The sequence below is a fragment of the Puma concolor genome, chromosome D1 (genome assembly GCF_028749965.1).
Source record: "Puma concolor isolate L17-30 chromosome D1, mPumCon1.1.hap2, whole genome shotgun sequence".
Classification (NCBI taxonomy): Eukaryota; Metazoa; Chordata; class Mammalia; order Carnivora; family Felidae; genus Puma; species Puma concolor.
In genome coordinates this window covers 7,608,793-7,623,215 of record NC_141676.1, presented here as the reverse complement: position 1 = coordinate 7,623,215, position 14,423 = coordinate 7,608,793, and the positions used below count along the sequence as shown (strand labels likewise).

The 14,423-nt window shown below is 59.7% G+C and overlaps 1 protein-coding gene across 1 annotated transcript; it reads left to right on the top strand.

Annotated features, from left to right (window-relative positions):
- RPS6KA4 (ribosomal protein S6 kinase A4) lies at positions 1-11,120 on the top strand. The gene is given in 20 exon segments (XM_086677048.1): positions 1-103; positions 106-126; positions 244-315; positions 1,036-1,245; positions 1,353-1,477; positions 2,025-2,123; positions 2,125-2,133; positions 2,359-2,443; positions 2,525-2,621; positions 2,714-2,832; positions 2,835-2,866; positions 5,602-5,766; positions 7,492-7,620; positions 7,805-7,938; positions 8,035-8,128; positions 8,592-8,765; positions 8,847-9,041; positions 9,397-9,556; positions 9,783-9,946; positions 10,216-11,120. Coding segments are annotated over 20 exon segments (2,310 nt in total). The 5' UTR covers positions 1-72; the 3' UTR covers positions 10,411-11,120.
- The last annotated feature ends 3,303 nt before the right edge of the window (positions 11,121-14,423 follow it).

Sequence of the window (14,423 nt, the reverse complement as noted above, 5' to 3'; positions counted from 1 at the left end):
CGGCCGGAGCCGCCATGTAACCGGCGGCCGCCCGGAGCAGAGCCGCGCGAGGGCCCCGGCCACCCGCACGCCATGGGGGACGAGGACGAGGACGAGGGCTGCGCCGTGAGCTGCGGATCACCGAAGGTGGGGCAGGGGTGGCCGCGGAGGGGCCGGTGGTGCGGGGCCCCGGGGGAGGGCCGCCGGGGCTGCGCCGGGGAGGGGTCATGCACTGGCCGCGCTCATTCGCCTGCTGCGCCGCAGCCAACCTGACCGGGCACGAGGAGAAGGTGAGCGTCGAGAACTTCGAGCTGCTCAAGGTGCTGGGCACGGGAGGTGAGGGACCCCCACGGGGCAGGTGTCCCGGGCCTGGCGCCCTGAGCCTCGCGCGCGCGCACCCGCCCGGGCCTGGGCCCGGGCCAGGCCTCCGGCAGTGCCCCCCACCCTTTCCCGGCACAGCCCGCCTTGCCTGCCCCGCCCCGCCCTGCCAGGGTTTGCATGCCCACTCCCAGGGACGTGCCTGCTCCTGGGGCGCTCCACATCGACACCGCCCCTCCCCGCAAGGTCCTCCCGGGGTTCGCCGGCACCCTCCAGGACTTGCAGCCCTCCCAAGTGATTTGGCACACCTCCTCCCCCGCCCCAGGCGATGTGGCAGCCCGGTCTCCTGCTTTGCTCGCTCCCAGCTTTGCACGCGCCCCGGCCTGGGTTTGCACATCCCTTCCCCTGTCCACTCTGCCTTGCACCCCCTGGCGTCTCTGTCTGATCTACGGGTTTGCACATGTCCTGCCCCCACTTTGCCCCGCAGGCCTCCTGGAGCTGCCTGCCTTCCAGCCTGGTTTGCACCTCTCCTGGTTTTGTGGAGCACCCTCCTGGGCCGCGTACACCCTTTCCTCAGAAGGCTCTGTCAGCTTTTTGCACGCTGGCCTCTCACTCCGTCTCCTTCCCCCAGTTTGCACACCCTCCTGGGTTGGCGTCACCCCCCCCCCCCCCGCCCCCACCAGTCCGCACCACCCTTCTGCTCACGGTCTACCCTCCGCTCGCTCACTGCTCCCACAGCCTACGGGAAGGTGTTCCTGGTGCGCAAAGCCGTCGGGCACGACGCAGGCAAGCTGTATGCTATGAAGGTGCTGCGCAAGGCGGCGCTGGTGCAGCGCGCCAAGACCCAGGAGCACACGCGCACCGAGCGCTCGGTGCTGGAACTGGTGCGCCAGGCGCCCTTCCTGGTTACGCTGCACTATGCCTTCCAGACGGACGCCAAGCGTGCACCTCATCCTGGGTAAGGGCGGGCACCTGCCCGCCTTGGAGGCCACCACCGAGGCGGGTTGGGCCACGGCGATCAGGGTTGCTTCCCGACGTCCATTCCACACCCCCCTTCCCCCCTGACTATGTGAACGGAGGCGAGATGTTCACCCACCTGTACCAGCGCCAGCACTTTAAAGAGGCCGAGGTGCGCGTGTACGGGGGCGAGATCGTGCTGGCCCTAGAGCACCTGCACAAGGTGGGTGAGGACCTGGCCGCCCGGCTGCTGCCGAACGTGGCACCCCCGTGGCAGCCTTGAATCGCTGTGTCTGGGGCTTCCTGGGGGGACTGGAGCGCCTTTCGCACAGGCCTTCTGAAGGAAGGCCGTAGCGCTGCCTGGGGAGGGGGTTCCCTTCCTCCGGCACCTCCTGAAAGGGGCTTTCCTCTGACGGGGAACCCGGGGCCACCTCCAGGGGCCACGCTTGCAGAACTTCCTCAAATGGGGACCTCAGGCCTTGGCTCCCAAGGCCTTCTTCTCGTAGGCTTTCCTCCCTCTGGGACCTGTTTCCGTGGGGCATCCCTGCGCCGTCCCCGTTCCTTGCTTTGGCGTCTTAAGTGGCCTTTCCCATCCCACGGCCCGGTCCCTGGGCTCACTCCTGCACCGGACACCCCTTCTCTAGGGGGTTGCCCTGATCCCCGAGCTGGGTCTTGGTGCTCGGCCTCGGACACGAGCCGTAGAAGCGGGGTAAGGGCGGGGGGGGGGGGCGTCGGGGAGGAAGCCTCAGTGTCCCTCTTTCTCCCACCAGCTGGGTATCATCTACCGAGACCTGAAGCTGGAGAACGTGCTGCTTGACTCCGAGGGCCACATCGTCCTCACAGACTTTGGGCTCAGCAAGGAGTTCCTGGACGGAGGAGGTGAGCGCAGGGCCACGCGTCTGCCTACCGCACCCCCACTCGAGCCTTCTCCTTCCTGTCTCCTCCTGCTCCGCACCCGGCTCTGCGTTTCTCGCGGCGCAGAGGCAAACAGATCCAGGTCCTGCCTTCAGGAGGCTCCCTCTGTTCCGACCCTCACAAGTCCAGCGAGTCCTACTCTGAGCCTTGGACTGCTGGGTGTCCAAACGGGTCCTCTTGCCCTCCCAGAAAGAACGAACCTTCTCCTTCTGTGGCACCATCGAGTACATGGCCCCCGAAATTATCCGCAGCAAGTCGGGGCACGGCAAGGTGGGTTGCAGGGGAGCGGGTGGGGAGCGGGGGCGGGGCGAGGCGGGGGTGGCCCTGACCCCGGCTCTGCCTGGCAGGCTGTGAGACTGGTGGAGCCTGGGTATCCTGCTCTTCGAGCTGCTGACGGGGGCCTCGCCCTTCACGCTGGAGGGCGAGAGGAACACGCAGGCGGAGGTGTCCCGGTGAGCGGGGCGGGCGAGGAGGGTGGCTGAGGGGCCTGGGCAGGGTTGGGGAGGGGGCTCGCTGCCCCCTGACGCCCCCCCAATCCTCCCAGACGGATCCTGAAGTGCTCCCCTCCCTTCCCCCCCCCCGGATCGGGCCCGTGGCACAGGACCCTGCTGCAGCGGCTACTTTGCAAAGACCCCAAGAAGCGGCTGGGCGCGGGGCCCCAGGGGCGCAGGAAGTCAAGACCCACCCCTTCTTCCAGGTGAGGCTCCTGACCCTCCCGCACACCTCCCTGCACACACCCAGACCAGGCTGCTGCCCTGTGTTGGGGGATGTCTGAGACTAGCTGATTTCACTTGATTTAGAAAAACCTCCGGGGGGCCCCTGGGTGGCTCCGCTGGTTGAGCGTCTGACTTGATTTTGGCCTTGGTCATGACCCCAGGGTCGTGGGATGGAGGCCCCACGTCGGGCTCTGTGCTGAGCGTGGAGCCTGCTTAAGATCGTCTCTCTCTCTCTCTCTCTTTCTCCCTCTGCCCCTCTCCCCCACTCACACGCTCTCTCGCTCGCTCTCTCAAAAAAAGAAGAAGAAAAACCTCCAGAAAAAGAAAGTGGGTTTGTCGTCTCCGTCTCTAGTGAAACTTGGAGGATGGGTCGGGTTCCTGGGGGAAGGAATGTTTGGGCTCATTGACGGGCAGGGCTGGCAGGGGCTTGAGCATGGATTCGTCATCAGCCAGGTTCAGAGAAGGGAGGTGACCCGCTCCAGACCGGCAACGGAAATGGGGGTCACGCTGGGAACAGGTCGCGGGTCTCCTGTCGGCCCGAAGCAGAACTAAGAGTCACTCTTTTGGCTCTTAGCATCCTCCCAGGCATTCTGTTCTTTGCTCCTGTACAATCTGTGTGCCTGTAATTCAGAGGGACAGTCGGTCAGTCCCTGGGGGTTTTGTTCACTTGGTAAGAGCACACACAGGTTAGAGTGCAGTGCAGAGTGAATCGTGTTCCTTGCGAGACCTTGCTGGCTCGGGCGCCGGTGCATGGCCGGCATCGTTGCCCAGCAGGACCCTGAAGCGGTGATCACTGGCCGTGTGTTGGCTCTTTGCGTTATGTCATGTAACCTTCAGAACCATTCTGATCATCCCCATCTTCACAGATGAGGAAACCGAGGCTCAGAGAGGTTAAGTAATTTGCCCGAGATCACCCAGCCGGGGGGTGATGGAGCTCAGATCCAAACCCAGGTCTGGGTGATTGGAAGCCCATGCTCTTAACTGCTGTGTTCTGTTTACGGGCGGGGAATCAGATTTGCTACTTGTCTGACATTGCAACAGAAGTACGCATTTATGGGCACTTACCGTGGGCCAGGCACTCAGTTATCCTTGCTGTGAGTGCTATCCTCTTAAATCTTCTCACCAATTACCTGCCTGGAAGGTTCCTTGGAGATGCTTTCTTAGACAGGAATCCAAGTCTCTGTGGTGAAGATGTCCCTTCGCGGGGGAAGTGGCTGACAAGCGTCAGTTTCCTTAAGTGAATTCCTCAAGCCCGCCCTGAGTACATGCCCCGGGTGCTGGGAGTGGGTTGACCAGTAATCATACTGGAGAGGCGCTAAGGTCTTCAAGGCCTGGGGCTCAGAAGGGGTGGTGGTCCCCTCAGACCCCCTTCTCTCAAGACAGCCTCTTTGGTGGGGCGCCTGGGTGGCTCGGTCGGTTGGGCGTCTGACTTTGGCTCAGATCATGATCTCACGGTTCATGGGTTCGAGCCCCGTGTCGGGCTGTGTGCTGACAGCTCAGAGCCTGGAGCCTGCTTCCGATGCTGTGTCTCCCTCTCTCTCTGCCGGTCCCCCACTCGTGCTCTGTCTGTCTCTCGAAAATGAATAAACATTAAAAAAAAAAAAAGAGAGAGATTCTTTGATGAGAGCAATGCTGAGATCCTGGTGCCAGCCCCAGCGGCCTTCAAGCCCAAATCAGGCCTCTTGGCTGTGAGTGACAAAAAAGTCGAACCCAAAATGGGGATATCCTGGAGTAGAGTTTGGCTGCTAAGAACGAAGATTGGAGTGAACAATCTAGATAGATAGACGTTAATTAATTAATTAATTAATGTATAAAGGTTGGCTTTACCACAGGGCTGCTGTGGTGTTTTGTGAATACGAGCTCCTTCATTCTTAGCCTCTGTGCCCAGGGCTGCCTCGTGGGCCAAAATGGCTGCCAGAGCTCTTGCCATCTAGCCCGTTATCTAGGCAGGAATCAAGAGGACAAAGGAGGAGAAGGGCAAAATGGCACGTGCCAACTAGTCACCCTCCCCTTGAGGATCTTTCTCTGGATTCCTACCTCGCAATTACTGCTTACAAGTTATGGGTCACCCCCCAAGTGCCCCAAAGTTTTCTGCAGTCAGTTAGTTGTGTCCATTGCTTCCTGGAGTAAAGTTGGGGCTGTGGTACTAAGGAAGACCGGACGATGGATGGTTGGCAGGCAATGAGCGGGCTCTGCCCCCCTAGCTTAAACATAAAAAGGTATGTTTTAGCTCCCGTAAGTGAAAAGTCCCAAGGAAAAGTGGGCTGACTTCAGGCAAGGCTGCATCCAGGTGCTGGATTTGTGTCATTAAGAATTTCTTTCTTTTTTGTGTCTTGGCTTTTCTGTTCATCATTAGACCCTGAAGGGCCCCCCCCCCCCCCCCCCCCCCCCCCCCCCCCCCCGGGCCGTTCCAGGCCCACATGCTCCGCATTCAAGCCCAGTTGGAGAAAGAGACTTGTTTTGCATGTCAATGCTGTTGAAAGTCCAGAATTGACTAAGTGTGGTGGAGGGGCGATTCTGTGAGGGAAATCGGGATTCTGTTATCAGAGGGAGAGAAACACAAGCCGGGGAGGCAGGAAGGACAACTTTCCACCCAAATGCCAGATAGCCCCTTGTCTCACAGAGGAGCTGCCCAGGGAAGGTGGCCTGGAGGGGACCGGGTTTTTCACTTCCCTACCCTTGACCCCCCCCCCCCCCATCTGTTACTCCTCTCCAGGGTCTGGATTGGGCTGCGTTGGCTGCCAGGAAAATCCCAGCCCCATTCCGGCCCCAGATCCGCTCGGAGCTGGATGTGGGCAACTTTGCAGAGGAATTTACGCGGCTGGAGCCTGTTTACTCACCCCCTGGCAGCCCCCCGCCTGGGGATCCTCGAATCTTCCAGGTGAGAGCTCACAGAACCACAGGCGCCACGGAGACAGGACCTCGCTGCCAGCCTTGGCCCTGGCTGACTCATGGCCCTGCATAGGCCCTGTGTTCTGATCAGGACTCAGCGTCTCCCCCAGACCCTCTCCACTGGTGGGGCACCCGGAGTCGTCAGTCCTGCTGACGGCCGTGGCGGGACACGTCTTTGAATCTCGTGGTGTATCTTGAAATTTCATGTTAACTTCCCTTCTACTCTACTCATCTCTTTACTGTTCTCTAAAAGCATCATTTTAACTATTCAGTTGCTTAAGTGGACAACTAGAAAGAGATTCCATGTTTATACTGTGGCTTTGCATGTTCCTTTGGCAAACCGTATCACATTTGTGGAAGCACAGGCCCCCTCCACTCAAGTTTAGAAGCTGAGGCCTGTTGGACAAGTCCAGACTTCCTTGCTCGGCATTCTAGGCCCCGTATGACGTCATTCTTGCTCAGCGCTCTAGCCTCAGTGCTCACTGTGGTCCCACTTGGTGCTCCAGCACCTATGACAAACACGCCTCTGTGCCTTTGCACATGCAGTTCCATCCACCTGGAGTACCTTCCCCACCATTGCCCACCTGGCAGGCTCCTAGTCATCTTCCAAGCCTCCCACTCCTGTTTCAAGCCGTGCTGCTCCTGTGTGAATTCTTCCCCACTCCCCTAGTCCTGGGCTGCCCTTTCCTTGTGCGTCGGTTCTCTGTAGCTGGCACCTCCTCTGAGCAGTGTGTCAGGTTGTATCCTAACTGCCTTCCTGAGACTGCTTCCCCTGGTCTGGAAACTCCCAGAAGGCAGGGACTGACTCTGTTTAATTTCTGTGTCCCTTTGCCCAGTGTGGGGGCCTGGCCTGTAGGACACGGTCCGTAAATATGAAGGAAGAATAGGCCAATGTGAACCATAGGTGGATCAGTCCCCTCTGTGAGCCCTCTCCCAAGTGATGGCTTTGCTAGAACCATCCATCCGTTGTCTCACGGTTCTCATGAGACAGTTCTTTCTGGTGAATCAGCGGTTACTTTCATTCATCCATTTCACGATTCAAAAATATGTATTGAGTGCCTACAATGTGCCAGGCACTGATCCGGGCACCCGGGGACTGATCAATGAACCAAACAGAAAAGCCTAGAGCCTGCATTCTCGTGCACAGTGGGGCTGTGTGTTTAGCAGAAAACAATACATCATCAAAATGACCCTTAAGAAACCCTTGAATTGCCTCTTTGTATTTCCTCAGTGGCCCCTCCCCTTGCAGGCGGGGGGGGGGGGGGGGGGGGGAGGGGGGGCAATGTTTGGTTTGAGATGAAGGAATAATGACTTTTTTGTATTCAGTGGGTAGGTTTGAATTCTCATAAGCTAAGTGTGTGTGATGCCAGGCCATGCCCCTTTTATGCGTTGGGTCCGTCGTTGTCTGGGTCACTACATTGTGCCAGATGATGGTCTTGGCGCTTAGCACTTGGCGGTCACTGTGATGGGAAGGGCGGAGTTTCAGATTCCTGCGGGATGCGGACCCATGTGATCATAGAACAAGCTGGAATAACATGTCAACACATCCTATGTGCACCAGGGATGCCAAAGGAACGTCCTCCACTACCTACTATGGTCCAGGGTCTTACCTCTGCCTGCCCTGCCCCTCACCCAGGCTGGGTCTTCCTAGGACTCCATTTGTGCCTCCAGCCCCTATACCCACCAGCCTCTGACACAAACCCCACCCCTGCAGGGATACTCCTTCGTGGCGCCCTCCATCCTGTTTGACCATAACAACGCGGTGATGACAGATGTGCTGGAAGCATCTGGCGCTGGAGACCGGCCCGGCCGGGCAGCGGTGGCCAGGAGCGCCATGATGCAGGTGGGTTGGGCCGGGGGGGTGGGGGGGGGCGGGATGTTGATTCTGGGGAGTCTGGGCTCAGGGACTCCAGACCTGGCTTCACCAGGTGTGCCCACGGTGAGGTTTGGAGCCTCTCCGAGGTGGCATGTGAACGTGGCCGCAAGGCTCCCGGGTGCGACCTCTGACGCGCCTCCTTCGCCGCCAGGACTCGCCCTTCTTCCAGCAGTACGAGCTGGACCTGCGGGAGCCCGCACTGGGCCAAGGCAGCTTCTCCGTGTGTCGCCGCTGCCGCCAGCGCCAGAGCGGCCAGGAGTTCGCGGTCAAGATCCTCAGCCGCAGGTGGGCGGGCCTGGGGTGGGCGGGGCCTGCAATGGCGGGGCGGGGGGGGGCGGGGCCGGAGGTCGGCCGAACTGACCCCGCCTGCCTCGCCCCCAGGCTGGAGGCGAACACGCAGCGAGAAGTGGCGGCCCTGCGGCTTTGCCAGTCGCACCCCAATGTGGTGAAATTGCATGATGTGCATCACGACCAGGTGACGCTTTCTTGGGCTGGGGCGCAACGCAGGGACTCAGGACTGCCCTTGGAGGGCGGGAGACGGGGTGGGGGTGGGGGTGGCGGGCGGGGAGGGCAGGAGGAGGAGCCTGAGGACTGGGTGCGGGGGCCTTGAGGGGTACGTCAGGCCAGGGAGGTGGTATCGGAGGGTAGTAGGGCCGGAGGATGGGGGGGTCGGAAGGCGGAGCTGAGGATGGCCAAGGGAACTGAATTTGAGGCTGACGTGGAGGGGGCTGGGATTTAAGGTGGCGAAGGGGCGGAGGCCCGGGAGGCTGACTTGGGGCCTACGGGTTGTTTTGGGGGTGATGGTAGTTCCTCGCTCGAATAGGGGCGGGGCCTGAGGCTAGGGGCGGGGCCCGGCCAGTGGGTGGGGCCTGGCCGGAGACCGAAGGTTCCCAGCGGGACCGGATGGTGACCTAGGCCCGCCGCTCCCCGCCCCGCAGCTGCACACGTACCTGGTTCTGGAGCTGCTGCGGGGCGGGGAGCTGCTGGAGCACATTCGCAAGAAGAGGCACTTCAGCGAGTCCGAAGCGAGCCAGATCCTGCGCAGCCTCGTGTCGGCCGTGAGCTTCATGCACGAGGAGGCCGGCGTGGTGCACCGCGACCTCAAGCCGGAGGTGGGCGCGGGGCTGGGGGAGCCGGGGAGGGCCGAGGCGCGGAGGGCTAGTCCCTAACAGGCCGCCCCGCCGCCCTCACAGAACATCCTGTACGCCGACGACACGCCCGGAGCCCCGGTGAAGATCATCGACTTTGGGTTCGCGCGGCTGCGTCCGCAGAGCCCCGCGGGGCCCATGCAGACGCCCTGCTTCACGCTGCAGTACGCAGCCCCCGAGCTGTTGGCGCAGCAGGGTTACGATGAGTCCTGCGACCTCTGGAGCCTCGGCGTCATTCTGGTATGAGACGGCGTCCCCAGGAGGGTTCAGGGTGCCCCGAGCCTGGGGTCCGAGGGCTTCTCGAGGCGGGCCAACAGGGACGCCCCCGAGGCGGAGGACAGGGGTCGTCATGGTGGGGGTGGCAGCGTTTGCTCGGAGGCTGGGTTTAGAGGGCCTCCTCATACAGAGGCAGGGTTGCTCCGGTGCTGAGGTCAGGGCATCCCAAGTATTAGGGGTTGGAGGTCAGGGTTCATCCTCAGGAGTTACCCTCATGGAGAGGGTGAATGGTTCTGTGGGTGGGTGGGCTGAGTCGGCCTCCTGGCCTGTCTCGGCCCTGCAGCCCGGACCGGTCTCACTTTTCCCTCCACCTCCCCAGTACATGATGCTGTCGGGGCAGGTCCCCTTCCAGGGGGCTTCAGGCCAGGGCGGGCAGAGCCAGGCGGCAGAGATCATGTGCAAGATCCGCGAGGGGCGCTTCTCCCTTGACGGGGAGGCCTGGCAGGGCGTGTCTGAAGAAGCTAAGGAGCTGGTCCGAGGTGTGGAGCCGGTGGGGGTGGGGGCAGGGTCACAGATCATGGCCGGGGAGGCGGCGGCCGTGGGGTCTCGATGGGTTAAGTGTTTGGTCTGGGGAACTGGGCCGGGAGGAGAGTGGGGCTCTTGGGAGGTCTCTGGGGCGCAGTCTCCACACACACACACACACACACACACACACACACGCGCGCGCACACACACGGCCCCTCCTCAACACTTCCCTGCCTCCAGGGCTCCTGACGGTGGACCCCGCCAAGCGGTTGAAGCTCGAGGGGCTGCGGGGTAGCACGTGGCTGCAGGACGGCAGCGCGCGCTCCTCGCCCCCACTCCGGACGCCCGACGTGCTGGAATCCTCGGGTCCGGCTGTGCGCTCCGGGCTCAACGCCACCTTCATGGTGAGGGGCGGGGCCTGTGGGCGGTGGGCGAGCGGGGCCTGGAGAGGCGGGGCCTCCCAGCCCGGAGAGGTGAGGCGCACGGAGTACTGACCTCCCTCCCCCGGTGGTCGGCGCCTTGACCTTTGGGAGAGGCTGCGGGCCGGCCACCTGATGGCCGTGATCCGGTGGGATGGGAGGGAGGGGCTGGGTTGGGGGCCGAAACTCGTTTCTAGAAGTCGAGGGGCCCGGTAGGTGGTGGGGGATGGGGGACTCACCCGCCTTTCTGCCAGGCCTTCAACCGGGGCAAACGCGAGGGCTTCTTCCTGAAGAGCGTGGAGAACGCGCCCCTGGCCAAGCGGCGGAAACAGAAGCTGCGGAGCGCCGCCACCTCCCGCCGCGTCTCCCCCGCGCCCGCCGCCCCGGGCAGGGCCCCCGCCGCCAAAGGAGCCCCCAGACGAGCCAACGGCCCCCTGCCCCCCTCCTAGCCCCACCCCCCACCCCGTAACCTCCCTTCCCCCACAGGGGCTGTGACCTGGGAGCCTCCGGTATCGGCTCCGCCCCATCCCCAGGGATTGCCTTTCCCTCTCCTCCCTCCCCCCCACCCCACTCCCAGACAGAGCAGAAGTATTTTTATAAGCAGAGAATTTTTTATGTCTTACCAGATAGAGTTCGAGATGCAGGGAGGGAGGGGCCTCTGCCACGACAGCGCCTCATCTGGCTGAAGTCACTTCTCCCCCAGGGGGCTGTTCCTGCAGGGAAGGGCTCCTCCCGCATTTCTACGCACTGAGTTGCCTGCCGCAGGGAGAAACTGGGACCTCTCCCCTGCCCTCCCCTGAGGCCCTGCTCTTGGGAGGGGGCGCCCCTCTCGCTGTCACTTTATGGACTGTCTGTGCAATCATGTCCACCAAAGACCTGTGTTGGGGAGGGGGGTTCAAGGAGAGGTCCTGGGGGACCCCTGAAGCATTTCTGCCTCACTTTATGTCACCCGCTTCTCCCCTATTGGGGCTAAGTTAGGAGGTAGGCAACCCCAAGAAGGGGAGGCCCCTTCTCACCCCCCACCCCCCACCCCCCTTGGCACAGCTGCTCCTGGCTGGGGGCAGGGCCTTGAGGGTCTGGGCTGGGCATCTGCAGTCACTGCCTCAGCCCATCCAGGCTGTGCCTTTGACTTTAAAATAAAAGTCCATCCAGTGCTGTGTGGGAAGTCTGTGTGTGCGTGGAGGGTGTGTGGGGCAAACATTGCCAGCCAGTGGGGCCTGGGGCCCCAGAGAGGAGGGACAGGGCAGACCCTTTGTCCATACCCTCTGTCCTTGACTTTTGAACCCAGCAGCAGGAGGGCCAAACAATCCTCTTGGCTGCATATTTGGACAGCTCTGCCATGGATCACTTAGGATTCTCTTGGGTATAGTAGTAGAAAACCCAACTTGAACTTAACTTCAGAGTGGGATTCTTTTTAGGCCCTTGTAACCACACGGTGCAGCGGCAGCTTCAGGCAAGGTCTGATCTGGACACAAACTCATGGCCAGGACCCAGTTTCCCAGACTCAATTTTTTTATTCCGATTTCTTGGTGTTGCAGCCTGGAGCATTTTCCTTTTGGCCCCAGGATGGGTGCCGGGTGCTCCAGGGGCAACAGACTGAAATGTGATAAAGAGTGTTTTAGCTTTCCCTGTGGAAATCCCAAGAAGAACTCCGATCGGATCCACTTAGGTCACGTGTCCACCGTGGACCAGTCACTGTGGCCAGGGATACAGGGTGCTGCTTGCCTTAGATCTGGATCTTGGACTCCCCTCTGGAAGCTCATTGGGTGGAGAGCCAGAGAAGGGGTGGGTCCTTAGAGGTCCGATGGACAGAGCTTGGTGCCTGTCAGAGAGGGAGTGAGTCCTCGAGGCCATCAGTGTGGCACCTCCCTCCAGCAGAGCAGGAGACCCCCCCCCCCCTGCTGTGTGATCCCTGCTAGGTGGTTGTGGCCATAGGGCAGTGGTGGCCCCAGCATCTTTGGGTGCCCTAGGTCAGGGCTACTCATCTGCACAGTGCAGAGAGCCCTGCCCCAGGGTTGCCTGGATGTTACCACTCTAGATGCCTCCAGGCTATCTCCCCATATTACCCTGTGGGGTCATCTCATGGTGGACCGTCCCTTCCCATTCTGAGGTTTGCCTCTTACAGGGGGATGTACCCAGGAGATAGGAACCCGGAGATGCTGAAGTCGGGGCAAAGCCAGGTGGTCCCGGGGGCAGGTGGGGTCCCGTGAGTGTGGATCGAGCGCAGTTGGGTGGCGTGGGGACATCCGACTGTCCCATCCTGTAGGTCTGAGAGGAGGGAAGGGCCCAGGAGAAGGTCCCCAGGACCTGACCCAGTCACATGACTGTTAAGAGCAGCAGAGGAACAGATGTGACATTGTGGTCACTTACGAACGGTTCACTGCGTTTTATGGACGTGTTCAATGTGCAGGGACGGTCTTGAACACTCTTCATGGATTATCTTCATTATGTCCTAGATTCCTCACAACTGGTTTATGAGAAAGGCATCACCTTCATTTAAGAGGTGACAAAAGCAAGCCTCAGTGAAGGTCAGCTCAAGGTCACTGAAGTAGATGTGCATTCCATCCCGGTGGAAGGATTTCAGGATTCCTTCGACCCCAGGAGTTCCACTGTGAACGCGGGCTTTAATTTTACCCCAGAGCTGGATGTTTCCGTTGAAAGCTTTTTTTGGAATGTTTTATTTATTTTTTGAGAGAGCATACGAGTGGGGGAGGTGGAGAGAGAAAGGGAACAGAGGATCCGAAGCAGATCCTCTGTGACGTCAGCACAGGGCCTTAGGTGGGGCTCGAACCCGTGAACCATGAGGATCCTGACCCGAGCAGAAGTTGGGAGCTCGACCCAGCTGGAGCCACCCAGGCGCCTCGAAAACTTTGTTTCCATCACAAATGATGTAGAGACAAACACGTCTGTACACAAATCTGTGCATTTAAAAATAGCTTTATTGAGGTATAATTCAGATCGCGTATTATTCACCCATTGACGAGTACAATTCAGTGATTTTTAGCATACTCAGAGTTGTGCAGCCGTGACAGGAGTCTGATTTGAGAACACTTTCACCCATAGGAAACTCTACCCATTGGCAGTCACGCCCCATTTCCCCTCAACCCTCCAGCCCAAGACAGCCCTGCATCTAAGCCCCATCTCTATAGGTTTGCGACATATTTTGATACACATTTTGAAACATACTTTCAAATAACCATAAATATTGTACCGGCTCGTAGTCCCAGCAGCGGGACGTGGAAGTGTCCTAGTTCGTTCTACGCACTGAGCATTATTTAGAAACCTTTGCTAATTTGATGGCTGAGAATCATCTTCAGTGTCCTTCCCCTTTTATCCTCTGTAACTCACCCTAAGAAAGAGGTCTTCTTGGCCTCGTTTCTTGGGTGAAGGAACCAGGGTTCAGAGGATGGGAGGCTTCAAAGGGGGAAGCCTGGTGGGGGCTGGAAAGGGCTGGGGTTCAGAGGAATGAGCCGGCTTTGATCTGAATTCTGCCTCTGCCCCGTGTGGTCTGCAGGGGAGACAGATGTGACTTGAGTTGTCGCCTGGGCAGGGGGTGAACCAGCAGAGTGGGCTGGGGGTGGGGGTGGCGACCATAAGGAGGGAGGTCAGGAGGCCAGAGGCAGGTTATCAGAACCTGCGGTCTGGCAGCCTGCTTTGACACCTTGACTTTGGCCTCTGACCAGACCAGCCTTAACGTGGATGCTGAATCAGAAGAGCAGAGGGGCTCATCCTTCTGGGCCTCTATTCTCCTTTCTTCTTCTTCTTCTTCTTTTTGGTGAAGATTTTATTTATTTCTTAAGTCATGTCTACACCCAACATGGGGCTCGAACCCACAACCCCGAGATCAAGAGTCGCACTCCCGCGGACTGAGCCAGCCAGGCACCTCCTCTATTCCACTCTTAAAATGGCCTCCAGAGCAGACTCGGGCTCCTGGCTCTATTAATGTGCTCATATCTCTGAGAGCCCCACAAGCATTCATTTCCCTTCACGTCACTATTAACGAACTACTGTTTAAAAAAATATTTTTAATGTTTTATTTATATCTGAGAGAGAGAGAAAGCGAGAGATCACAAGCTGGGGAGGGGCAGAGAGAGAGGGAGACACAGAATCCGAAGCAGGCTCCAGGCTCGGAGCTCTCAGCACAGAGCCCGACGCGGGGCTCGAACCCACAAGCAGCGAGATCATGACCTGAGACGAAGTTGGACAGGTGGACGCTCAAACAACTGAGTCACCCAAGCGTCCCTTCACGAACTACTGTCGAAACTGAAGTCAGGGTTCCAGTGTCTCATCAGTGCCCCGTGTTTGACTCTGGGCAAGTTGGCCCTCCTTAACGTTCCCCGGGGCTCTCAACAAGAATATTCCACAGTAATGGGAGGAGGGATTGCAAACGGACTGCCTGTGCCTGTGCCTAGAGACTTGTTTTTTTAGGGGGGCCAGCACATGTTTTAAAATGAGAAAATGC